This window comes from Lissotriton helveticus, chromosome 9 (assembly GCF_964261635.1).
Source record: "Lissotriton helveticus chromosome 9, aLisHel1.1, whole genome shotgun sequence".
NCBI lineage: Eukaryota > Metazoa > Chordata > Amphibia > Caudata > Salamandridae > Lissotriton > Lissotriton helveticus.
The window spans coordinates 254,886,861-254,914,574 of record NC_136070.1 but is presented as its reverse complement, the minus strand read 5'-3'; the positions used below and the strand labels follow the sequence as shown (position 1 = coordinate 254,914,574).

At 45.2% G+C, this 27,714-nt stretch overlaps 1 protein-coding gene across 6 annotated transcripts in view; it reads left to right on the top strand.

Moving 5' to 3' along the window:
* The window catches only part of AREL1 (apoptosis resistant E3 ubiquitin protein ligase 1), a 448,155-nt gene that overhangs the window by 111,681 nt on the left and 308,760 nt on the right, over window positions 1-27,714 (top strand). For all 6 annotated transcript variants that reach the window (XM_078659892.1, XM_078659889.1, XM_078659890.1 and 3 more), the window contains 3 exons: window positions 1,297-1,540; window positions 4,785-4,954; window positions 14,891-15,071. In XM_078659892.1, the coding sequence (XP_078516018.1) occupies window positions 1,297-1,540; window positions 4,785-4,954; window positions 14,891-15,071 (595 nt within the window). The remainder of the gene's footprint in view (window positions 1-1,296; window positions 1,541-4,784; window positions 4,955-14,890; window positions 15,072-27,714) is intronic.

The window sequence follows — 27,714 nt, the reverse complement described above, 5'->3', positions numbered from 1 at the left end:
CCATTTCTGATAGCCTAGCAGTCCAAAGCCACATACCTTCTTGTGGGTCTCAACCTCTTTATAATGCTTTCACAAGATTCCTACTCTTTCCTGTCCCACAGGCTTGCTTATCCTCTGTAAAGTAGAAATATATATTTCCAAGTCGTACTCGAGATTAGAAGTTCCGTCTGACTAACGTTTCTGCCCTTTCTTCCCTAAGCTGTAGATATGTTCCAGATCAACTTTTTCCTACATTTCTTTCCCATGTTTCTCACTTCATTGTCCAGGCCTCTCTGATAACTTTAAACTGTTTTTTTATTATTTTTCAATGTAAGAAATAAGACCATCATACTGAATTTAGGAGCATTGTAACACAATATATGGCCAAGCCTGCTTTCATTTTACTGTCATAGTGATTTCCCATGAGCATTCCCAGCTTTCCTTTTATTGCCGTGTTACTTCCCCATGTCTCTGAGATTGATAGTCGGGTCGAAGCTCTCAGTTGCATTCAGTACATTGCGTAGAACGATGAAAACAAACATAACTCAGAATGTCGAACATGAAATGCCCACATCCTTTGGTGCTTTTCCTTTGCTGCTCCATTGCTCCCAGTCTTTCCTTTAACTTATTTAACTTATGCTTTCCATTTTCCTATTGGTCTTTCAATGTCTTTCAAGCCTCTCACTCCACGGTTCTAGGCATGAGCACTCCTTAGTTATCAAACCTTTCATACTTTATATTAGTTCCCCAGAGCACTTGATTCTCTTACGCCATGTTCTTGCTCCGCATTCCCTTGTTTTAGATTCTCTCTTCTTTCTATGGTTATCGTCTTACTTATTGGTCCATTCATGGCTCTGGATCCATTACCATCCTGGCCCCTTGTGCTTTCTAAATTCTTCGATATTGGTTGGTTTTCTCCTGGGTCTGTATACAGTCACCCCTAGCCCCCTTTTCTTTTTCATTTACTGTTTATTATCTATCACCTCTTTCCTCTCCAGTGGGCCAGCCATGGTTGTGCGTCCTCCTGCATGCCATGTGTGCACATTTGTTCTTTGAGAGTTTGAATCTTATTACTCCTAAATACTACTTTGTGGCAGGCCTTCCTGTGACCCACCCTAACTTGTGCTGTTTTGATCTTCTCTCTTGTCCTGCCAGTACAAGACTGTCATGCCTCTCCTGCTTTGCTTGCCTGATTTTCCCCTGCGCCTATATTTTTTTCCTGTTCCCTGAATTCCTGAATCATTGTTACATGATATATTGTTTTTCTTAACATACAGTAACCTTTTTGCTTATTTCCTTTCCTTTTCTCCTATGCAGTTATATTATAAGAATGGGCAGCCCTTTCCTGCTCACACCCAGGTACCCCTGGGGCTGCGAGTTCACATTGCACACATTGAGTTAGCATTGGATGTTCCCGTCACACAGGAGGTCCTCCAAGAGCCGCCTTTCAACATGGTGAAAGTAGCATTTACAGTGCGCAAAGCTGGGCGCTACGAAGTTTCAGTAAAGCTTGGCGGTCTCAACGTAGCATACAGTCCTTACTACAAAAACTTTCTGGCAGGTAAGTGTAATTTAAGTATCAAGCTATTCCAAACTAGAATACATTTGAGGAAGTCTCCTTATCTGATCTTCAATCTCTCGTAGCAAACTTAAAACCTACATGTTGCTCTGATGGTCCCGCCATAGATCATTTTTGTGAAGATTTTCCTCAGTCTGTTATGCAGCTTTAAAAAAATATATATTTGCATTTTCCAAAAACATAGCAGATACAGGATTGCACGTTCATGCTTAGTATTCCTAACATTCAATTGCTTGTACAAAACTTAACAGTTACAAAACCTTAGGACAGTCCAGCATTATATCTGGTAGGGACAATGTTTACATTTTATAAGTAGCATCTACTAAGCCTTCGTATCAACAATACCCAAAATATAGCTAACCACAGATCTAATTCTGTTTATTGCAGCTTCATATCTCAGCAATGTATTTTTACAGTTGGGGGGGTTTACACAAATAACCTCAGTAGCAGGGGATACTTCCTCCATATTGTCGGATTGGTTTGTATGCAACTACTCTAAGATAGGGTTCCAGATGCCTTTAGGTCTAGACTCTGTAGGCATGAGTTTCCAGACTAAGAAAAGTTGAGTTTGACAATATGTTATGTCCCGCAGCCATGCCTTAGCAGATGGGGCACTTGATTTCTTCCAGTGTATGGCTTCTCTGCGTTTGGCTAATAGTAATAACATAGCATATAGTTTCCGAGAGTTTGCAGGTGTTTCCTTCACATACCCCAGTAAACCTATCAGTGGAGAAGTTATTGTTGGAACATCCAGGACTTTGCCCTATAATGTTAAATATGTCTGTCCAATATTTTTCTATGGGGGTTGCATTCCCAAGCCACATGTAAAAAGGTTGATGAAGTTGACCTACATCTCCAGCAGTCGGCAGTTGGAAAGGGGTTCTATGAAATCTTAGCAGATACTTAAAGTGTATCACCCTCAATTAGTAATTGGGGGATAGCATTCTTAGTTGAGCACATCAAAATTTCCATTGCTCCTCTAAGAGTGGTAGGTTTAATTTGGTGTTCCATGCCTTTTTAAAGCTCTAGGCTCTGTCACAGGACATGTGCTTTGCATGGAGCTATGTAGCCTAGTTTTAAGTTTACGTGGTGATGGATTAGTTAGTAGTTGCTTCAGGGCCTGCAGTGTGGGCGACGGGTTGGGGAAAGTAGCGTGAAGCTGGTGACAAGTTGCCTTTATACGATGGTGCAGAAACACCTCAGAGAATGTTGGTAGGTGCCACATCCTGCACTGCCCCAGGAGGTGGGCAGAAGTTGTTGACTGGGTATAGGTCTGAATATGTGTTCATACCTAACCTGTTGAGTTACATTCCTCTACAGCTGGCAACTGTGGGTTATCTTTTATGCAGCTTATAGGGTGTATTCTGAATGCATATTTTTCCAAGGTTAGTTTCCCTGATTGGTTAAAAGCTGGCTTCACCTCCATGTTAAAAAAAAAAAAAAAAGAGCCATGCTGGTCAGTTCGCTGCTGAGCAATAATCTGTCAGTTACAAACTTATCCTTACTAGGTAAAACTATTGAAATCCTGGTTCTCTTACAGTTTAAAATGTTTATTGATTGTCTATATTTGGGGTTTATCCGTCCACATTTTGTCTGTGTCACAGTACTGAGATAGTTGCTTTCCCTGTGATAGATGACATTCCTCATGCTTCCAATGATTGAGCTGCTTGTTCATTCTGCTGGATCTCTGTTCAGACGTCTGCACATGGCTCTACAGGGCACTGCTTTCTATTCTTTCAGTTCATATGGACTTTGGTATTGTCATGAAGAAGTGTAGACCTTTCCAAAGTCACAGTTAACAGTATGTCAACATGTGTTTCCCAGGTCCCATCCTCCTATCAGCAGGTGACCTATATTGTGGCTGAACATTCCCATTGTACCTCTGCTTGGAGCTATTGGGCGATATGACAGTGTATTGTTGGGTTTCATTTTATAGTTTTGCCAAATAATTTTAGCCTTGTCTGTCTGGGTCATCCGTGAATGATGACTGCTGCCTCTGTGGTTGAGGCACAAATGGCAGCTGTCAGTGATATGTTTCTTTATACTAAGATTGAGGTTTCACTCTTAAGGCTGTCTCATTTGGTCAGGTCTGGATGTCCATTGTTTCTGTGGGTGGGATCATTCCCATTATGACCTCTTAGCCCCGTTCATTCGGTTTTCTCTTGGATTACAAAATGATTTTTACAACCATGTAGCACAAATACATAAATTGTCACATTTGTGGGTATCACTACTTAGATATTTACACAATTCCTGTTTGCTGATCCTTTCAGGTCAGTGGTACAGATATCCGAGTTAAGCCACATTTAAGGCAATATTGGTTTGCTGGTTAGCATCCCAAAATTACCCCATTGATAACCAATTTGTATTCAGTTACTCGCCTAGTGGTTGGAGCTAGAAAATATGTCCTTTTTCCTCCAATATGGACTTTGTAACACTGGTAGTTGGTTTAAAGCTTGGCCCCTTGATCTGTAAGACCTTTAGTCAAGAAACTGTGCATTCTGTCTCAAAATTACATGTTGTTTGGAGAGTGTACACTCTGTTCCAGACCCTGATAAGGAAGTATTCACAAACCTTAAGTCAGGCTGTTCCTCAAGCAACCTCAGTTACTATGTTTTGAAGAGAACTCAGCATATTCCTCTTTTCAAAATTCAGATAATTGGATTGTAATTTCATTATTTCCTTGTTAGTGAAATTGTATCAGTGAGTTGGGCTCACTTTCTGAATGATCTTATTCAGCTATAATGCTGCAGAGAATACATTAATGAATGAATTACCAATTCATGAATTAACACCTTTATTGCACTTCATCAATCTCATTTTAGGAAGTTTATCATTTTAAAATTGTATGTACTTTGTGAAGTACAGTTACACTTTCTCAGAATTTAAAATTGGTTAAATCCATGTTAATTGGAATGTAAAGTAATGGGTGTTTGTTCCTTATTGCTCAGATTTTGTTTTGCAGGGCAGGGCTGTGCCTAATAGCATGTGTATATGTGCTTTACTGTTGGCTTGTGATAATGTTTGTGAGTGTGTGACTGTGTGGGTGTATGTGAATGTCTGTGTTTTTCCACGTTGTGTGTTTGTAAATTAGTGTTGTGGTGGGTATCTACATGTCTTTTTCTGTCCATTTGTGTGACTCTACATACCTGTCTCTTTGTTGCGTACGTTTCTTTTTAGCACTTGTTTAGCACTTATTTCTTGGCTGCTCATCTCTTCCTCCCAGGGACCGTGGTTCCTTCAAAGACGAAGATTGTTTGTCACTTCTCTACTTTGGTGTTGACTTGTGGGCAGCAGCACACCGTGCAGATCATTCCAAGGGACGAGTACAACAATCCCACAAGCAACTCGCCCTCCCTTACAGATCAGGATGCTTACACAGTGGACATCCATGAGGTACGTTAGCCACAATGTACAAACTCACCCATACTGCCCCACCAAGTGAAACCCTGTAATGTTAGTATCATCTTGGAGAGTACACTAGGGTAAACCTTCTTAGTAGAAGAGCTTTCTTCTGAGCCTCAGCTCGGTGAAGCTTCTATTACTGAATACTTCAGCAAGCGAACAAGATGAATCCACCAGGGTAACCCTAATCACACTTTCAAACTGGTATGACTTACCTAACACTTAAACATAGACCATTTATGAGGTGAGAAATGTATGGCCAAAATCTCATCTCCGCGTATGCTTAAAGTGAGACTTCTTTCTACAAGCTAGGATCTTCAACCTGGGGTGACTTAGGCAAAGGTAACATTTAAGCTTAGATTGTGCTTGAGAGGAGTGGTCAACCACTTGCATTTCACCTCAAACTATTCATAAGGTGAGACTTCTGCAAGTTGATTAATACCCCTAACAGCCTAGAAGAAGGAACCTCACATTGAAGCGTCCAACTGGAGGGGCCAAGCACCCTCTACCTAGGTGTCGACATGTTAGACCTACATATTGTAAAACTTTCTAGAATGTTCAAGAGGTGAGTCATTGACTTGAGTCATCCACTTAGTGAGAATGACGTCTTTCAACAGCCACAAGTTAAGACTCTCCTTCAGCAAGTTCAAGGCAAGAATTAAACTTAAGTCATAGACAAGGTGATAACCGTGTCTAGAACAACCACAAAACGAGACAACACCCCACACCAACAATCACTTTAGGTGAAGCCTTCTTGCCCCTGAAGAACTCAATAAGTCTAAGACTCTCCTTCCCCAGAGTAGGAGTGTGGGAGCCTATCCACAGTATGCACAAACTGACTTCTTGAAAGCACGGCATTCATATGGCAGGACTCCTTCTTAGCACAAGTGTCAGTGTTTGGCTTAGGGAAGGCATGTCATGAACAGAATATTATGAAGGAACATTTTTGCTTTGGAAGACACATGACTAATTGTGTATTCATGTTATGATGGAAATGGGGTGTGTGACCTTTGGTATAAGGCACCTTATTTGCTTCTCACTGAGGTGTGTGAGCATGTAATATCTGATCCTGAAAGGCCCAAGCAGTATCTAGGAGGTGGGGATATTGATATGCTAAGAAAGAAGAAAGCAAAGTTTTCACAAAACACAGGAGCACAGAAGTTAGTTGTGGAGGCTTTCTGAGCTTATTAAATTTTGCAATATATCTAACTGTTGACAGAAATATGACCTCAAATCTCATCTGCTGGTTAGGATGCTACCAAAATGAAGTGAGTGCACAATCATCTTCAAATAACCCCAAGACGAAAGGACTGATAGACAAACAAAAAAAGTGCCGCTTTTTTCCCTTCATTTACAATCGAAATATGTTTAGTGTGGTTATGCTCACAGCTGCCTCCCATGCAATTTAGCAAGTTAAATGTAAACATACTTGCTGACGGTGTGCTAGATATCTTTGCAATAGAAGCAATTGTAACAACACAAAATAGATATTTTTTTAAGTTTGGAAAAAAGGAAAATGGAGACATTTATGTGTTTAAAATTTGATTTTTGTGCAGCATCGAATTAGGAATACTTTAATTTAAAAACAGCCATCTCACTCGCACAGCATGCCAATGTCTTTTCAATGACTGAATACGTGTGCTGTGTATATGGCGGCAGCTCTTCTTTCCTTTTCCCTGGTTCATTGATATCCAGACAGCAAACAGAGTGGAGATACTTTTTCAGATTTCATTTGTGGTGTTGGAATCCCCCACAATGAACCTAAGGAGGCCCACCTGGCTACACATGCCCTCTGCAGTGCCTGTACACACTGGTGGTGCTGTACTACTTTGTCATCACCAGCGAAGAGGGTTATATGAGGCACACTATACCATGCACATGGAGGGGTCACGCAAGATGTACAGCACCAACCGCATTTAGCAAGAGAACCCACAAGAAATCAGTCTTGTGAAAACCATTAATAAGATGTGATTACACATTACAGAGTTGTAAGCCATAGCACCAAGTACAAGTCACCATAGAGCTGAGGACCTCTACTGTGTTGTCAGATAGCTACACACTTCAGGGCATATGGTCCCTCGTTCCCTTTTTATAAATCATTGTTGGTATGTTAAAATAATCCGTTCAGTTGTTAAACCATGTATTTCCTCAGGGTGTATCCCGGACTCAAAATGTGTGCTCGTCTTGAAAGCCAGTTTGTTTTATCAGGATAAGTCCACATTTTTCTATGGTGCAGTACATCTGAATATTATTGTTTTTTACCCCCTTATAATCTTCTGTTCGAGGCATATAAGCTGCAGATTACACACTGTGCATAGATCGCCACCTAGTGTTGGGCCCGGATGTTTGCAGTTTGTTTTTGCCCTGAAAAGTTCTTTGGAAGTCATGAGATAGGTGACTCCTCCTCTGGGCCATACTGCGCAAGGACATCGGCTCCATCCTCAGATTGTTTTTTTCCGCCATCGGGCTCGGATGTGTCTCCAGCTTTCCAGTTTGGAACCGATTTTCCTTCGGCGCGCAATCCTCACCCAGTTCGACGGTATTGTTCCGATCGCGGTCCCCATCGACGCAACTCTTCACAACTTCGAAGTCTTCGATTCCGGTCGTCAACGAAGGCCTTCGGGCCTACCTTGGCCTTACTTTCTGGCTCTTGGAAAGGACTCCATTCAAGTGGTGTCCTCGATGTAGATCCTTTGCCTCTCACCGGAGCACGAGGCCAAAGACTGTTCCACTTGTGCCTCCTTCCTCTCCAAGAAGACGATTCGGGACCGACGAGGTCGAAGAACAATGGCTCGCTCGTTAGCATCGATCCCGGACGAAATCTTTCAAGAGGGCGTCAATGTGCCAGAACAGGAGCGAGCTGAAATAAGCACCCGCTCCTCCGATGCCGAAGACTCCGATGTCGAGGACATCACTCCAGCTCAACGGGTCGTAAGTGAGAACGTCGACCCCGACCCTTCCTAGACACCCTCCAAAAAGACTTCGGTCACACCCTCATCTTCGGGCCCGGGTGCACACCGAGAGACTGCTGCCCACGCCCCGCCCTCTGGCTTGGCAAAGACGACTATTAAGCCTTCAGGCGGCTCGGGCTCGAGTCAGCCTCTTCCCGGCGTCGATCCTACACCGACACCGAAAAAGAAACCATCTTCCTCATCCACGCCGACCGCTGCTTCAAAATCCAAGCACTCTGAACCGAAGACTGGCACCGGCTCATCGACGTCAAAACCGCACTCGGAGCCAAGTAAAAATCTACCTAAAGGTCCCGACTCCCACGCTTCGGAACTGGAAAAAACCCACGGAACCGAAAAAAACTTTCCAGTTAAAGACGAGGGTCACAGTTCTAAGCCAAAAGACTCTAGACCAGCTACCGAATCGGTGTCGAAAAAAACCCCGGTACCGAGACCTTCCACACCGAAAGACTTACCATCCACAGAAGAGCCTTTCCTACCAGATCCTACTCAAAAGACTCTTGTAAAGTATCCTAAGACTGGACAACTGTCTCTTAGCTCTAAAAAAGACCACTAGAGGCGCTTGCACCTCCTCCTCCTCCTCCTCCTCCTCCTCCTCCAAAGAAGAGAGACATTGCAACCTCTCCATTAAGGGTCCTTTGTCCACTTACCCACACTCTTCCACCTCCTCCACCACATCATTCTCCTACACCATCCCCTCATCCAGATGATGATGTAGACACAGACTCCGAAGACACAGGTGTGGGTGATTATGAGCCTGTAGGGAACAATAGTCCCCCTCAGTCACCTAATCCATGGGATGATTATAATACCCCTGATGTGCCTTACGTCCCTCAAGACGATGTATATCCCTCCAGGCTTTCCCCCCCAGAGAACACTATAGGTTTTAACCTACTAGTCCAGAGGGCTGCTCAGTACCACAGGGTCGATTTACACACTGACACTGTGGAGGAAGATTTCTTATTGGACACATTTGATAATACACAAAGGTCCTCTTACATTCTGCCAATGCTTAAGGTGGTCATTAAGCATGCAACAGAGGTCTTTAAAGATCCTGTCAGAGCTCGAGTCCTCAACCCCTGCATTGAGAAAAAGTACAAAGCTGCCCCTACTGATCCAGCTTACATTAGAGGCCCAGCACCCCTAGATTCCTTGGTAGTTTCTAATGCACGTAAACGTGCCAATTCACAAACATCAGGTGAGGCCTCACTACCAGACAAGGAATCTAAGCTCCTTGACGCTTCCGGTAACCGAACAGCGTCACAGGTAGCTAACATTTGGCGCATTGCCAATACCCAAGCATTGTTGACAAGATATGACAGGGCACATTATGATGAACTGGAGTCCATAATGCAGCATCTACCAGACAAATATAAAAATAGGGCCAATTAACTCATACAAGAAGGTAAAAATATTACTAATACTTCTATTCGTTGTGCCCTAGATGCTGCAGATACTGCCTCAAGGGCAAACAATACCAGCACCCTTTTGCGTAGACATACCTGGCTACGTAATTCAGGTTTTAAACCTGAGGTACAAAATTCCATCCTCAATCAGCCATTTGATGAGACACATTTATTTGGCCCTAATGTCGATGTGTCTTTAGAGAAAATGAAAAAAGACAGACACAGCAAAATCTATGGGAGCCTTGCAGCTGCAAGCTCACAGACGTTCTTTTCGTCGCTCATCATATAGAGGCTTCACAAGAGGCTACTCCTCTGAAAGCCCCTCCACTTCCTACAAGACCCCTAGCTAATCCACATTCACTAAGGGCTACCAGAGAGGGGGTTACAGGGGTAACAACAACAAAGGCAGAGGCAAAACCAACAACTCCCACTCTGCCTCCACCCCTACCCAATGACTTTCCTCCCCTCCCCCTCCAACCTTCCACTCCTGTGGGGGAAGACTGCAACAATTCCTTCCTGCCTGGACCAACATCACATCAGACAGGTGGGTGCGACAAATTATTTAGTCAGGTTACTGTCTAGAACTAACATCTACCCGCCCAAACATACCACCCAAACAGCGCCCAATGTCACAAGAACATCTATCACTGTTAAAGCAAGAAGTAATATCTTTGCTAGAAAAAAGTGCAATAGAACCAGTTCCTCTGCACCAACAAAACAAGGGGGCTTACTCCCTATACTTTCTTATCCCAAAGAAGGACGGCTCTCTAAGGCCTATTCTAGACCTCAGACCGCTAAACATATACATACAGTCAGACCATTTTCACATGGTCACACTCCAACAAGTCCTTCCTCTCCTATTACAAAACGCCTTCCTTGCTACTCTAGATCTCAAGGACGCATACTTCCACATTCCCATTCACAAAGCTCTGAGGAAGTATCTCAGATTTGTAATAGACGGGCAGCACTATCAATTCAAAGTACTCCCATTCGGAGTCACTACTGTACCAGAGTATTCACCAAGTGCCTAGCAGTAGTGGCAAAAAACACAGTTGATGGACAGAATGTAGAACAAGGTCATACATTCATCCCAGTACAAGGATCTGGGCCTAAATCCATCGTTTTTTTGCACTCCACACCACCCTGGGTTAGACACTGGCTATATGCAAATCAGCTCTGACCCTGTGCCTCATGGGAACAGTCCAGTCGGAACTACCAAGCCATGTCTTTCCCAGACCGGAATCAAGCATCCAAGGACCGGTTTCTGGCTATCAGCCTTCATCAGCCTGGATAGCTTGACTCCAGTGGTGTGGAGAGCCTGGGACTCACGTCTGAGCATACCCAGCCCACTCGGGGTGAAAATTGCAAAAAACACAGTTGATGGACAGAATGTAGAACAATGTCATACATTCATCCCAGTACAAGGATCTGGGCCTAAATCCATCGTTTTTTTGCACTCCACACCACCCTGGGTTAGACACTGGCTATATGCAAATCAGCTCTGACCCTGTGCCTCATGGGAACAGTCCAGTCCGAACTACCAAGCCATGTCTTTCCCAGACCGGAATCAAGCATCCAAGGACCGGTTTCTGGCTATCAGCCTTCATCAGCCTGGATAGCTTGACTCCAGTGGTGTGGAGAGCCTGGGACTCGCGTCTGAGCATACCCAGCCCACTCGGGGTGAAAATTGCAAAAAACACAGTTGATGGACAGAATGTAGAACAATGTCATACATTCATCCCAGTACAAGGATCTGGGCCTAAATCCATTGTTTTTTTGCACTCCACACCACCCTGGGTTAGACACTGGCTATATGCAAATCAGCTCTGACCCTGTGCCTCATGGGAACAGTCCAGTCCGAACTACCAAGCCATGTCTTTCCCAGACCGGAATCAAGCATCCAAGGACCGGTTTCTGGCTATCAGCCTTCATCAGCCTGGATAGCTTGACTAGTAGTGGCAGCACATTTACGAAGACAGCAAATCCACGTCTTACCGTACCTTGACGACTGGCTCATAAACACACTCATGCCACGATCCAACTGCTCCACAACTTGGGGTTCACATTAAACCACACCAAGTCTCATCTGCAACCATCCAAAGTACAACAGTACCTCGGTGCCACAATGAACACATCAACAGCGCTAGCTTATCCCACTCCAGTAAGGATAGCCAGCATGCAAACTCTTCTCACAAAGTTTCAGCCACAACACTCCCTTCCAGCACGAGTGTTGATGCAGCTCATAGGGATGATGGCCTCTTGCATTTTCATAGTGCCCCATGCAAGACTTCAAATGCGTCCTCTACAAGAGTGCCTATCACGTCAATGGAACCAGGCTCAAGGTCAATTAACAGACCTAGTGTTGGTAGACGGTCGGACTCATCGCTCTCTGCAGTGGTGGAGCACCAAAAACCTTTCCAAGGGGCGACCGTTCCTAGAGCCAGTTCCTCAAATAATCTTGACAGCGGACGCATCGCTCTCCGGCTGGGAGGCCCACCTACTGCAACACACCATGCAAGGCAGGTGGACGCCGCAACAAAAGTTACACCACATCAATCATCTGGAGTTACTAACTATATTCCTAGCACTAAAAGCTTTACAATAGCAAGTATCAAACAAAGCTGTTAATCCGCACGGACAACATGACAGCCATGTATTACATATAGAAACAGGGCAGAACACACTCCCTGCAACTCTCTCAGCTAGCACAAAACATATGGCGTAACATATTCCTGTTAGCCCAGCATGTCCCAGGAGTACAAAATACCATAGCAGACCTGTTAAGTCGTCAGACACAACAGATCCACGAGTGGGAACTTCATCCGCAAGTTCTTCAACCATTCTTTCAGATGTGGGGACAACCTCAGATAGATCTCTTTGCCACCCACGAAAACGCCAAATGCCCAAGCTTCGCCGGCAGATATCCACACCCACTTTCCAAAGGCAATGCGATATGGATCAACTGGTCAAACAAATTTGCATACGCTTTTCCACCTCTACCACTCATGCCACTAGTAGTACGCAAACTACAGCAGCATTCTCTGACCCTCATCCTAGTTGTTCCAACGTGGGCCAGACAGCCGTGGTACACCACACTGCTACAACTGTCTGTAGTGCCGCACCAAAAACTATACCTGTCTCCACGCCTTCTAACACAGAACCGTGGAGAGATCAGGCACCCGGACCCAGCTCAGCTCAACCTTGCGATCTGGCTCCTGAAATCCTAGAATTTGGATAACTTAACCTTCCTCCAGACTGCATGAATGTTATAAAAGAAGCTAGACGTCCAACCACTAGAGCATGCTTTGCAGCTAAATGGAAACTCTTTGTCATATATATTCACAACAACAATATTAATCCCCTAGACGTGCCTATTCAACACATCATAGGATACTTACTGCACCTCCAAAGATGTAACTTAGCCTACACATCTATTAGACTACATCTTGCAGCCATAGCAGCATATCTTCAAAACAGACAGCATCTATCTCTGTTCAGAGTGCTTGCTATTAAAGCCTTTATGGAAGGCCTTAAGAGAATAATTCCTCCCAGAGTACCACCTTCACCAGTGTGGAATTTGAACATTGTTCTCACACGGCTAATGGGACCTCCCTATGAACCTTTACATAAATGTGAACTACAATTTTTAACATGGAAGGCTGCGTTCCTAGTAGCTATTACTTCTCTACGGAGAGTTAGTGAACTACAAGCACTAACCATTCAAGAACCTTTCTTGCAAATGCATCATAATAAGGTCGTTCTCCGTACTAATCCAAAATTCCTACCCAAGGTAATTTCCCCCTTCCACCTCAATCAATCTGTGAAACTGCCAGTTTTCTTCTCGCAGCCACAAACAGTCGCAAAAATAGCTCTTCATACCCTAGATGTCAAAAGAGCGCTGCTATACTACATTGAGAGAACACAACCTTTTCGTAAGACCAAACAACTTTCTGTGTCTTTCTCACCACCACACAAGGGTAATCCCATATCAAAATCTGGGATAGCTAGATGGATTGTCAAATGCATACAAATTTGCTACCACAAAGCTAAACGTACGTTATCTGTTCCTCCTAAAGACCATTCTACAAGAAAAATAGGGGCTTCAATGGCATTTTTAGGGAACATTCCCCTAGATGACATCTGCAGAGCAGCTACATGGTCTACACCACACACATTCACAAAACACTGTAGTGTAGATGTGCAAACCAAGCAACAAGCTAATGTGGGCCAGGCTGTTCTCAAAACATTATTTCAAACTACTGCAACAGATAGGGGTGGTCGCCTCTAACAGTGGGTACTGCTATACAATCTATGTACAGTGTGTAATCTGCACCTCATATGCCTCGAACGGAAAATGCTACTTACCAGTATGCATCTGTTCTTGGCATGTAGAGCTGCAGAGTTACACACGCCCACCCGCCTCCCCGGCTACCCTGGTCTGTTCCAGTATTATCTTAATTAGATACAGCTTACACGGACATCCTTCCTTTTCTTACAAAGCTCCATCATTTCCCTAATGGCGAAAAACAATCTGAGGATGGTGCCGATGTCCATGCGCAGTATGGTCCAGAGGAGGAGTCAACCATCTCGTGACTTCCAAAGAACTTTTCAGGACAAAAGCAAACTGCAAACATCCGGGCCCAAGACTAGGTGGCGATCTATGCACAGTGTGTAACTCAGCAGCTCTACATGCCAAGAACAGATGCATACCGGTAAGTAGCATTTTCCTTTCTCAGTTGGCATCATTTTACAGTGTTTTGCTCATCATAACTATGGTATATTTCAATGGTATGTATTTTTCCAGCAAATGTTCCTGGTGTGCTCCTTATTATTGGATGGGTGGGTGATCCTCACCCCCTGCTAGAGTCCTAAAGTAGCAAATCTACTTATGTTTAAATGCTCAGAAAAACAGAGAGCTGCTTAAGTGATGATTGCCTGTACTCATTTATAGGTATGGTTTTTGAAGCCCAGTACTAAAATCAAGATAAGGGAGGTTGTAGTATAGGCCTGCTTTTGTTTTTCCTTTATTGCAGCTTATCGGGCTTTCCTGTGCTAGCACATGCATACACATTTTTTTTTTACAAAGGCAGACTTGTGCATGTATTAGTGCATTAAATCAAGACCTGTTGACTTTGCCATTGCTTGTTTCTTTCTTTTCTAACTCATTTTCATCATTTTCATGAGTTTTTCCTTTGTTGACCTGTTACTGTCCCTCCTTATCTTCTTTTCCTTCCTTTATTTTTAATATTTTTTAACTCAATTACCTTTTTTCTCCCGCTTAATCCTCCCTCTCTCCTCTTGCCTCTCTATTGCCTTCTCCTTGTCCTCTCTCTTCCTGATGATCCAATCCCTACTGATGTACATTTTATTTATGCTGCTTTGTGTGCCCTCCCTCTTTCCATGTGCCCTTCCCTTGCCACCTTCAATTTTTCTTGTCCCTCTCTTCCGGACCACCTTCCCTTTCACTCATTCCATGTACTTTCCTCATCTTGCTATTCCCCATCTGTCTTCCTTTCCACCTGTTTTTTTCCATTCTACTCCATCGTATACAGCTTGGCCCTCTGGAGGAGGCAAGTGCAGGAGTCTCATGTGACAAATCGGTGCTATCGAACAGACAGACATGTCAGGTGTTCCTGCGACTAACTTTGCACCAGAGAGGCTGCTTCCACACCTGCATCTCCTACCAAAACCAGCCAATAAGCAACGGTGACTTCGACATCATTGTCTTAAATGGTAAGCCGAGGCTATGATAATTGGTGACGTTGATTGATTATTCAGAGCAAGTGTGATCATTGTATGCTGCTAGACGTAACCACATTCTGCATATCCCATGTCCAGAAGTGATACAGACCCTGATACACCTGCCTCAGTGACACACTATATGATCCTTGATTATTAATTTAGAGATAGGCTTCCATTAAATTATGAATTCTGGACCTTGTTGTGAAAACCAAAGCACAGTCTTTGTTGGGCTGAACCACAAAAGTCAATAAATTAACTTGTGCTTAACCCTCCGGTTCACGTTTAACTTGGAGGCAATGAGTAAAGTATTTATGCAGCACTCAAACAGTAATAAAGTGAAAATACAACACAAGCCTCAAATCTATTTTGAAAAATAAAGTACTATTTAATAAATAAAATTACACTAAAACAACAAAAATCCAATTAGTGGACCCGGAAGTTTGAGTTTTTAAAGTTTTAGGTGAAAATAGCATCAAGAACAACAAAGCGGTTATTTGGTCGTGGTGGGCCAGGGGAAAACTCACAAGTTCAGACCGACCATGATGGAGTTCAGGTTGGACATGGGGGCCAGGTTAGTCTGGCTGAAGAGTTACCTTCTCAAAGCCTGTGCAAAGCGTTCTGTTCGTGTTGTCCGCGAGGAGGAAGCTGTTTGCATGAGGACCAGGACGGGCGTTGCGGGTGGTTGCTATTGTAGCACAAGGAGCCAGTCTTCGCTGAATATTCAACTTCGTTCATGCGAATAGCAGGTCTCACTGGGGCTTTGAGTTGGCAGTCATCACGGACAGTTGCTGTTAGCACGAAGAGCAGATCCTGCTGGAGTTTCTCATTGGAGGTCATCTGAGGAGGTGGATTCTTGGTGCGAAGGGATCACTTTGCAGTCATGAGGAGCCCTAAACCTCTATATCTACACCTTTTTGTTAGGAGGAGTTTACACTGATACCAGCTAAGGGCCCAGGACCCGGGCACTTCTAGGGGATCAGGAGACACCTCAGCAGAGGCCAGGCAGGTCCGGTTGATGCTGGTCAGTTACTCAGTTGCAGGGAGGCCTTTGTAAGCTTTTTGTGTCCCTGTAGCTCAAACAGGTTGTCAGCCAACTGATCCTTGGAGCTCAGGCTCAGGCCATATGGATTTGTGTTAAGGACAAGAAGATTTAATTGCTATACCGTCTACAGGACACTTAAACATTCACTTTGCCCTTCTGCATCTAAAATCTGTATATCAGCACATTTTGTTTGTCATTATAATAATTACCACCAACAGTGTGAGAACTGTGCCACCCTTGTGTGGACAGAACTTAATGGATGGGAAATCCGATCCATTAAGTGGTGAGAAATGTTTGATGTATGATTTATTGAAAGTCTGGGCCTGGATGTCAGGCTGTGATTGGCTAGACTTGGACGGAACTGAAATGCTCCTTGTGTGCAATTGGAAGGCTGTCTTGTCAGTTTGCTTTGAGATCATGAGCCTGCAGGATAGTGTCTGTGTGCAGGGCAGCTGTTTATAGAGAGCGATCGCAGCAATACAACTGGTCTGTGCTTTTCCCTGGGACATTGGCTCCATGGCGGAAGCATATCAAGTGGTTTCACATGCATTACGCTTGCCACCTGTTGTTGCCAGATCAACGCAGCGCAACCCTAGGTTGGTAGGAGGCTAGGACAGTAGGTAGGGGGCAGGGAGCGAATGGCCTGTATCCTGTGACTAAGGCATTTGAGGGACATTTTTGCCATCTCCTAATCATAGGGAAGAGATTAGTTGCTCATTTCAAAAATACAATTGTTTAGTAGAAATTGCAATTGTAGGACCAGATATTCAGGAGAGATGTCTCTCTACATTCACAAATTTGTGTTTGTCTGTTCTGGAGAACACAGCTTCTGCACTAAGGTTGGCATTAATTGATTTCTTTCTTTTTAGTTTTTATTATTTATTTAAACTTAAAACAGGAGAACATTACAGCACTACAGTAGTACAATACCTTGACAAGCAAAATGCAGAAGGAAAGGCAGTACACCAATCCAGCGGTGTAGGGATTAAGACCCACTTAGCCAAGCGGATACACTTATTGGTAGTCGACATTAAGGGGAGTTTATTGGAAAAAGAAAACAACTCACAGGCGATATCCAATGACCAGAATCAAAACAAACAAAAAAAGTTATGTTTTTCTCTCTTTCTCTGTTTCGCGGTATCCACTGTTATTCTCTTTTTCCTCTTCTTGACGAAAGGGATGAGACGGTCCTCTGTCACATACCCTCCGGAGGTTGTATGGTGCCCCTTCAAAATAATCACACAAAATATGGCCTCAGTCACTGTGCTATCGCCTGAGGGGTATGAGTGCTTGGGAGGTTTGTGCCCTTCACCAGGTGCCACACACAAAACAAGAACAAAATTGCAAACAGGTTTTTCTAGGTGACTTCTTGCCCATGAATGTCATTTGTGACGCTTTTAAGCCCTCCCACCACCTCCTAAAATTGTTATGTTCCTCAGTTGGACCTGCCTGGGATCACAACCCTCCAGGGCTGGGGTTTATGGGGTTGCAGCATCTACGCCTCCTATGGGCCCACTGGAACCAAGCGCAGTGTTCACAGAGTGGTCTTTTTCCCTCCATGTATCTCTCGAAAAAGGGAGCAGTCCTTCTTTTATCTTGTCCGCAGAAGGCACTTGGTTGTGTGTGGCTGGTGCAGAGTTGATTATCCCCACATCATCATCGGCGACGGCCATGTTGGAAGTAGATGGCGTGTCCTGCGCTGTGTAACAAGCAGGGTGTTTGTGTACAATCAGTGACCGAAGAGCAACAAAGGCAGGTCCATGTTGCATGGGTCAAATGCAAGTTCGGATAAAATGCTGGTGGGAGGTTTGGGGGGGTGCGAACAACCCTCAATCGCCACAGCTCGTAAATGGAGACATCCATCGCCCACATCTCAGTTCAACAGCTCCTGTAGAAGTCTTCTCCTTTGCCCAGTTACCTATCCCTAACAAAATAACTCTGGGGAGTGTAGAAGCTGCACATCAAAAAGTACTCCTAACCCACAATCAACTTCCCCTCAGAAACCTCTGGCCCACTATCACCATCTGCCCCTTCAGATAGCACACCAGCGGCACAGGCCAGCTCACTCGCCATCTCCCCATGCGCGAGCAGAAATGTTCTGAAGGGTTCCCATATATCCTGGGGATGTGGAGCATAACAGTGCCTGGAAGCATTTTGGAGTACAATTCAAGCTGCTTTTACAGTTCATTATATTGCACAGCCAGTGCTTGAATTTGGGAGCCTGACCTCTGCACCATCTACACACCACCTGTTTTTTTGCCAACAGGAGCACCAGCAATAGAAGCCAGGCATGAGGTGTTTCAAGCTTCCTACATAACCCAGCAGTGCAACGACAGGACCCAACGGTAGCACGTAGTCTACCATGTCTAATAAGGCAGCCAAAACCTCAGACCAGTATCCGAAGACCATCCGCAGGACCAGTGGAGGAACCCAGTGTCCGTAGAGCCGCACCTGGCACAGTTAGCATATTTGCGTATAGGCCCAGCTTGTGCGACCGAACAGGTGTGTAGTACATTCATTGCACTATTTTATAGTGAATGATACGGGAGTGGCTACTAGAGGACACAACCCCGTTTGGCAGCAGATGGACGATCATACCACGTCACTGATCTCACAGCCAAGCTCCCTTTCCCATTCCGCCTGCGCCGCCCTAAGTGGGGCGTTCTCCCTCTTTGAGACGTTTTGTCCAAGAAGGTAATTAGGTGCTTAGTTGAGATTGCGGTCAACAGGCTCTCCAGAGGTGCCAGTGGTTCCTGTACTGATGGGAACCAAAAATAAATCCTACAATTGAGGTACATTGAGAGTCTCCCCTGAACTCCTCTAATGTAAGAAAGGCACCATTCGACTACAAGTTTCCCCTAAGTTGGCAACTCTCTGGCATGGAAGCACTTGTGGGCTCTGAGCTCAAGTGTGTTGGGCATCGGGGTAATGCCAACTGAAGTCTTGGTAAGTATATCTAACTGGGTCCAACCTTTTTACTTAGCCTGTCCTGTACCTAAATTGTGCATTCCACTGTTGTAACATTCCTCCCATTGCAAGACATCGGGCGCCCCAAAATGAGGGTGGTGGAATCAAGGACATTCTGTCAGCCTCAACTGGTAGTGAGGCAAAAGGGTTGAGGGGTTAGACCAAAAGTGGGAAAAATTCACCGACTCATACAGATAATAAAGCTCAAGGTCAGGTGCCCCAAAACCATCCCGGCCAAAGGGCAGTGTGAGGGTCTCCCACTCTGTCCTGGGCTTCTGACCAACCCACGCCAATCTGTTCATCTGTCAGCGGTCTGCCGCAACGGTATATTTACAAACAAAGAGAACATTTGGGTCAGAATCACCATCTTCATGGGTCCCACTCGCCCAGCCGTAGGAAGCGGGAGAGATATCCATTGTGTCACTCTTTCCGTTATTCGGGTGCCGGTGACCCCAAAATTTCTCCGATCACTACTTCTGGGTCTTTATGCACCCAGATCCACAGATATTTTAAGGATTCATCACACCAGGTCAGCGGGAAATCTGGCATGAATCGTGGCATGAAGGGCATGGGTGAGACTTTTCCCAGTTACTAGTAACCCCTGTTATCAGACCAAAACTGACCTATTCCAGCATGATGGCTCTAAGACTTGACTGCTGCTCTCTGAGGTATAGAATCATGTCATCCGCATATAGAGAATTCAAAATGGGTCTCCTCATGTAGCGTAGGGGAAACTGTGTGTAGTGCTGCAGAATCTTAGCAGCCAGCGGCTCCAGGGCTAGGACGAACAGAAGAAGGGGCAACAGGGGGTATCCTTGCCTCGTGTCCCTGTTGATCGCCATGGAGTAAGAATAAGCATTATTGATCCATATCCATGCCACAGGAGCGGTGTACAACAGCTGTATCCAACATAAAAACCCTTAGGTATGCCCTTCCTGCTCAACACCACTACCAGATAGTCCCACTCCAGAGACTCAAACAACTTAGAGGCATCTAAGAAAACAGCTGCAGCAGCCAGATCAGGGTCAATATCCTGAAGAACAGCTAGTAACATATGCAGATTTTGAGCCGTAAAGCGACCTGCAACAAAAGTAGCCTGATCAGGACACACCAGCGAAGGGAGGTGCAGAGTCAGACACTCTGCTATCAGTTTTGCCATGATTTCTGTATCGCATTTTGAGCGACAAGGGCTGGTAGGAGTTGCATCTGTGCACCGGTTTATCAGGCTTAAGAAGTGTAATGATCATTGCTTCTCGTGTAGAGGGCGGGAGAACCCCATTCACCCGCGCCTCCTCGAAGACCACCAACCATTTAGGAGCCATCAGATCCAGATATAGTTTATAAAATCTGACACCGGTGCATTACCCACGGGAGCGCACCCACTACCTCCTGCAGCTCCTTCACAGGAAATGGCTGCAGCACAAAGAGGCATCTGGCATCATTCTGTCAACCAATCGCCATACCCTCCAAGGAGTATTCCACCGACTTGGCAGACCTTCCCCTTGTATTGACTTGCAGCTCACTATAGCTTCCTAGGAACACACTCCAATAGGATCTCAGGAGACCGCCTCAAAGAGAATCCACTCTCGAGCTCCCCTGGAACCAACAGTGACTATGGACTGAGGCATGGTCCGACAAAGTGCGTGCCAACTGTTACCCCATGTACCCAAGGTGACATGTCCTCCTAGAGGAGCCAATAGTACAAACGCGACCACATGTATGTGCAAGTAGTAGGTGCCCTCTACAGTGTAGGAATCTATGCCTCCATATATCAAGTAGTTCATGGTCCTGTATTATGAACCTCAAGCGTTCTGTGGCTTTAGCACAGCGAGGCACACAAGTGTTATTGAGCCAGTGTTGTAGCACACATTTAAAATCCCCCCTCCACCTCGGCCCTTAGAAGAGCCTGTGAACCAGTAGACATTACTCTATCCCACAAGAGATCAAAGAATGCCGGATCATCTATCAATCCTCGTACTCAGTCCTCCAAGTCTGATGGCCCAGTCCCACCAAGAACTGCACCCCGCCTCCAAGACTCCCAGAGAAAGCATTAATATCGCCCTCAACAACCCAGAAACAAAAGAGTAACACACAAAGTGCCTATATCTGTAGAACGGGGACAAATCTTCCGGGCACCTCCATGAGAGGCAGTGTGTCCTCTTCAGTGGTTGCCAATGGTTTTCCAGGACATCTAGAGGTGCGCATGTCATAACAGCAGATATAACGGAGACAAATCACAAACCATTCTTAGCCCCTAGGTGTAGCACATCATCAGGAGCAGGCATCAGCCACCAAGCACCTATGCAGCAAGGCCATGATCAATTGAGCGTCTCTCTTGTGGGGTATCCTGCATGACACAAGAGGCCCCCAACACTTCCAAGTGTTTCTCCCGGGCAACAGGGATCCAACTAAAATTATCACTCAGTCAGACTGCAGGGTGCATGACCTCATCGACTAGTTCTGTTATGGTCTCAGACTGGACTCCTTCCATAGTCGACGTAGAAACTCAATGCCATGCTGCGGGGTCCGAAAGACATAATGCGTTCGCTTATGCCTAATTTTCAGGTGTGCTGGGTGTAACTTGGCATATTGTATTCCGACCTGTGCAAGCTTCTTTTCACTGGGACAAATTTGCGCCGCCTCTCCTGAACTGCCAGGGTGAAGTCCGAGGAGACCTCATGACCTTCAAAGTTAAGATGACCCTTCTAATGTGCCACCCAATGGCTGTGTCATGGAAGTTCAACAGGTGGGCTATATTAGGCCACACCACTGCTCCTGACGGCGGCCGAGCCCCCAAAGAAAGGTGGGCTCTCTCCACCATCAGCAAGCGCGAAAAGGCCCCTGCTCCAAACATCCCCACCAGTAATTTCTCCACGTAGTCTAGTCGGCCAGTGTTGGTAGATTCCAGCACCCCTAAAATGTAAATATTGTTATGGCGCGACTGTGCTTCTAAGTCCTCATTTTTGATGACAATTACCCTGAGGACCTTTTCCATGTTGAGCATTTTGTCCTCCTTGACCGCCAAGACATCTTCTCTGGAAAACCTCTGCTCTGCCTCCTTTAGCTGACCGTCATGTTTGTCAATCTTATAAGTAACAGCGTCATGTCGCTCTGTTAACACATCCATTTTGTTGTCAGTTGAGGCTACTGTTTCCTGCATTGCCTTGAGGAGAGTTTTAATGTCCGCTTTAGGTGCGGCCACATCTGAGATCTGCCCCGCTGCCTCATCCCCGGGAGGAAATGAGGAGTACCGGAGTGACACAGCCACCAGACCAGGCCAGAGGAGCCTGCATCCCATGCAGAGTACCGTCCCACCTGTAGAGGAGCAGCAACGCTGTGGCCAAACTATGTCCAGCGCAGCAAGGGCATACCCACTTAATCTAGCAATGCGTCACTCTTTCATCAGCAGTGCTCAGAAGTGACGAGTCAGTAATCCGGCCTCACCCCTAGTGGATAGGTGGGCACAACCAGACCCCCTATGCAAGGGCAGAGCTCCTGCAGCATAACTAGTAAGGAGGAGGGGCAGGGAGCCCATGCACCCACGTCATCACTCAGGCCTGTCCACACAGGCAAAGCAATGGGGATCAGTAAAGAATAGAGGGGGGTGTCACCTACCCTGCGGCTAGGCTGACATCCCCAGGTAGCCTCAGGGCTCACCAGCTTCGCTGGGTCACATCACCTGCACAGCGCGAGGCACCAATGCGCTCCCAAGATGCACCGAAGCCTGACAGTTGTGGCCAGCGTCAAGCCCGAGCCGACACCCCAGCTAGCTCAGCCCATGCTGCACCTCTACAGCGATCAAGGGCCCGTCGATGCTGCCATTTTGTGCGCTCACCCGCCGTGGCTTCCTTGGGGCTGCTGCCATTGGAATAAGACCTTTCACCACACACCACCAAGGAATCAAGGCCTGGGTGGCAAGAGCCTCACATGAGTGCGACCATCTTGCACACCAGCTTTTTGGCTCCCCAGTCTTTAATTTCCTTATTTTGCCAGATGTTGAGGCACACCATTTTTTAAACTACATTTTGGACAAATCATCAGTTTCTGGCTGCTTTTTGATCTCACCTACTGGAAAGAGACCGACACAATTGAGGGCAGGGAAATAGGACGCTTGTATCTGGATTCAGTGAATTGGTGGGTGGTGTAGTGATTAATAATATCAAACCTCAGTTACTACCTGCCCTGTCCTCTGCCCCTCAGAACCATGCCCATCTAAGTAGGCACAAAAACTCACTGCAACCCAAGCAGCATAGTTTGAAACCAAGGTCCGAATGACAGTTAAACGGTAGTGTTGAGTATGGATGACTCTGACTTTCCTCTGTAGCTCTGCAGCAGAGCATCCATCCCCCATACTGTGCTGGGATTCTTCAAGTACAATTTGAGTACTTTCTGTCCTGTGTTGATCAACACTAAGGTCATTAATATCTTACGGCTTAAAGAGTTGTATGATATCATGCAATACCCCTGTATATGTTCCCACAGGTCTTGAGTTACAATGTGTAGGTCTTTCAGTTTTAGTTTTTATCCACTTTGTATTTTGGCACTTATACTCTTGCAAGTTTCTAGGAAAATATTATACAAGTACCACAAAGTAAAAAATAAAAACAGGAATAGATAAAACATTCAAGTCTCATTTCAGAGCTTTGATGCTTCTTTTTAAATTACCAACAGAAGGCAAGAATGTATTTATTAAGTATTATTTGCAGCCATCCTCCAGTATAAATTACAAGTGCACAAAACTGCTCTTGGGTAAGATAGGGTTAAGGGGCACACATAATGTGAAGTCATCATTATTTATTGTCGTTAAGTGTCCAGTATGAATTACCTTATTGCAACAGTAGTAAAAACCGAGTCAGCGTTGTAAAAATACTACGGTTCATCTGCAGGTTTTCAATCTACAAATGTTGCAATACTTTTGCCCGAGCCTATAACATGAGCTATAAAATAAATGTGACATGACGTTGCTGTAGTTCTTTATGGTAGCAAGACATCTGCATGGGAACAGGTTGCAGGTGATGGAGGGCCTATCTGCTTATTGACGCATGACATCTTTAGACAGCTCTGGATCTTTTTTGCCCGGCATTACTTTGTGTGCTGCGATTTTCTTTAACTAATTCTTACACAATAGCAATATAATTGCATGGAAGGGAGAAGAGAAATTCTTATGAGGCATGCAGTTCAAAGTGTTGGGAGATAGGGAAGGAGGACTGATGGGGAAGAAAGAATATGGAGGTAAGAGAAAAAAACAACATTGGTATGAGCTAACAATGTAATAAATGTCAATGAGAGATCCAGAGAACTAGTATGCAGTTTCAGGGTGCAGTGAGCCAGAAGAAAGAGTGAGGAGTAATGGAAAATATTCAAGGTAAATAAGGGCCGAGAGTGACTGAGATAAAGAGAATTGGTTTTAAGGGTGCTGAAGTGATAGTGCATGAAAGTGGACCAATTGAGAGAACACCCTTGCAGGGGTTGAAGTGAGGGGAGCATCAGAGGAGAGTGAAAACAGTAAATGTCTGAGAGATGCAACAGATAAATAAAAGTTTCCTGGGGATTTGGAAAAGCAACGTAGATCTGGCACCTTAAATACCAAAGCATCTGGGAAGTGTTAAAGATCATAGGATAGGGTTCATTTCTGAAAGCAATAGATGTGACAAGTAGATTCCATTACAAGGCCTGTAGATTTCTGCAGTAGTTAGTCATTTGGACAAGCAGAGTTTTAAAAAAACCACACCCTTTGCACTCTGGTTAGGCTGGTGCGAGAAACTGGAGTATTTTGGGGTGTGGTTGTGAGACCTTACCATATAATAATGTCACAATCTCGATCATGTCCAGTTAGGTTTTATTAACAAAAGCCATTGCCCGTTCTTGGGTAGCTGTGGCACTGAGCAGTCGGGCATGATCAAAGGAACAGGTATAAAGCATTTAGAAGTTCCAAAACAGCAGGTAAGAAAAACACAGCACAATAACAATCAAACTCCAATTTATTAAAGTAGAGTGTATTTTTAGCTTTAAATAGACATAAAAATGACAAAAATCTATTGAGGGGAACGAGAGGTTGATTACTCAAAGGTTGGTAAATACTTACATTTTAGTCTTTTAAATGCAATAATCGTTGCAATCAGTTTGCAGCGAATGCACTATAACATCTTCTAGAATCCTCGTGGACTAGCTGTAAGGAGTTGAGGGCCAGTTTCAGGGACCATTCGGGTCCAGGGGCACAGTTTACTCATCTCAATCAACAGTCTTCGGGTCCTCCGTGCACTTTTCGCCTATAACGTGGTCCAGCTAAGAAGAGGTCCTGATGCTGGGTATGGAGGATACTGAATTGGTGCTGAGAGAGAGAGTGAGTTTTCCTGGGGCGACATTGGGGTCCATGAACTTTAGGGGTTATCTTTGGCATCAGGACTCGATGTCCCACGAGGCAGAGGGGGAGTCCAGTGCAGGCCCAGACACCACTGGTCAGCTGGTTTCCTGCTTACAGCAGATGCAGCAGTTGTTACAGGTAAGCAGTTCTTTTTTTTTATGTGAACTAGGGTCCACTTTCACTCAGACATATGGCTCCCTCAGGCTTGGGACACCTCAGGAAGGTCAGGACTTGGTCACCCAGTTGGCACTTTGTCATCCAGCAGCAGACAGGTGCTCCTAGGCTGCTGGACTCTCCTGAAGTGCAGGGTTTCTTACCTTTTGGTGATCCTTAAGCTTAACAGAAGGCTAGCCAACTAGCCCCTGTAGTCATTACTTCTGCCATGGCACATGTGGAGCTCTGTTCCACGAGTGGGCACAGAAGACACATCCCTCTTTGTCTGATTCCCTCAGGGTCAGCATGTGCAGTGTAGTCTTTGGGAAAGTCTTTCTTTGTTGGGTCTAGGGAGCAGCAGGGCAGTTCTTCTCCTGTCTTTTTTCCTGTCCAGTAGTTATCTGAGGTCTGTGAGTCTGGGGTGCCACTTTTATACCATGTTCTCGTTATGGAGTGGAGCACTTACCAGCCAATGAGGCAATAGTTGCCATTAGGCAGCTCTTCCGACTTTACGTCATTACATGGGGGTTTGGCTACCAAATAATCCCAGAACACACTGCTCTTCCCTAAACCAAGATGGTGCAAGCATTCTTCCCCTGTGAGGAGCCCAGGGCACACCCCTGTGGTGTACCCAACATAATGAGCCACTCCTCCTTAAAAACCAGTGCTGCAACAGGTTTTCCCTCTCTGGAGGAGATGCCAGGCTCTATTCCTACACACCGGAGCAAGCAGGCAAAGGTGTTCTCACCATTTGCTTCTCTGAGGTGGTAGCCTCTTTGAAGCTGGGCCTTCTGTGGCCGCCTGGTAGTCATTCTGCGGCCGCCTGGTAGTCATTCTGCTGGAGAAGGTCTCCTCTCCCCCAACAGTTCTCTTTGTTCCCTGTTCCTGGCAGTGTTTTACACTTCCTAGTAGAGTAGCAGCATGCTGTCTTGGGCGACAGCCGCTGCAGACAGGCAGGAAAGGCTACTGAAGGTTTGAGCAGCAAAGAGGGGGTTTTCTCAATTCACCTTTCTGTTAAAAGTTATGTAAATCTGACCTCAGCAATAAGTTGGGTTTAATGTAACAATTAATTTAATACCTTAGAGCAATGTCTTTGGTGGGCCCAAATGGAAGTTAGCACCTAGCGATGTGGTTAGTGATACTCCATGTTAGCCAATGTGACCCCAATGTGACCACCTACCTTGCTACAGTGAAAATGGTAATTTCATGTTTTACCTGGTTGACCACCAAGACCATTCTTACTGGTGGCTTACTATTATTAGTAAGGAAGGGTTTGATCTGGCAAAAAGTAAATTTTGCCATGTTGAGATGGCAGTTTTAGAGCTGTCTGACCAGGCTGGAGTGACATGCCTACTGTCACATTTTCATCTTGTCACAGCAGTGATGGCACAATTAAGTGTGGCAATTCTCTAATGCCTTGTATCTCTTTTACCATATACTAGGGCTCACTGCCAATTCCATAAGATGCATTTGGGCACCTAGTTCATGTCAACACTGTAAGTTGGTTACATTGAATAATTGGTATATATCAGTTGGTAACCATTATTAGGTCTCGCCTGATCCAGCGTATGTGCTGCACTGGCGAGACTTTTAGTAAGTGGGCTTCAGAAAATGCTACCATGGCCTAGAGCTTGCGGTTATGCGCGTGCGCTTACGAGCAGAGGCGCCATCTGGCTTTCCTCTCTCATCAGCAGTGCATGCTTTGTTGATGTTATCTGAGGGGGCGTGCCTGGTGTCTTCAACCTGTGACTGTATCCCATGTGGCATTTTAACGGCAGCTTGTTTTCCCTACATTATGCTTCTCCTTTATATTTGAATATTTATTCACGTCGGAAAAGGGCAAGCTAGCAAGTGTGCACATTTAAAAGCTTTTACCCCACCTTTTCCGTCCCGACAACACCTGCTCAATCCATAAATCATTCCCTCCCCATCACTGGTTTAAACCCCCTTTGACCTTTGATGCCTTGCGATTCGTTTTCATCATTGTTTCGAAATTACCAGCCCCCGGCATCTGTTCCGAGTCTATGTGCAGACACGAGTCGGAGCGGTTTGATGTGTTTACGCATAAAAAGATATTGTGCTTCTCCTTTATATTGAAATATTTATTT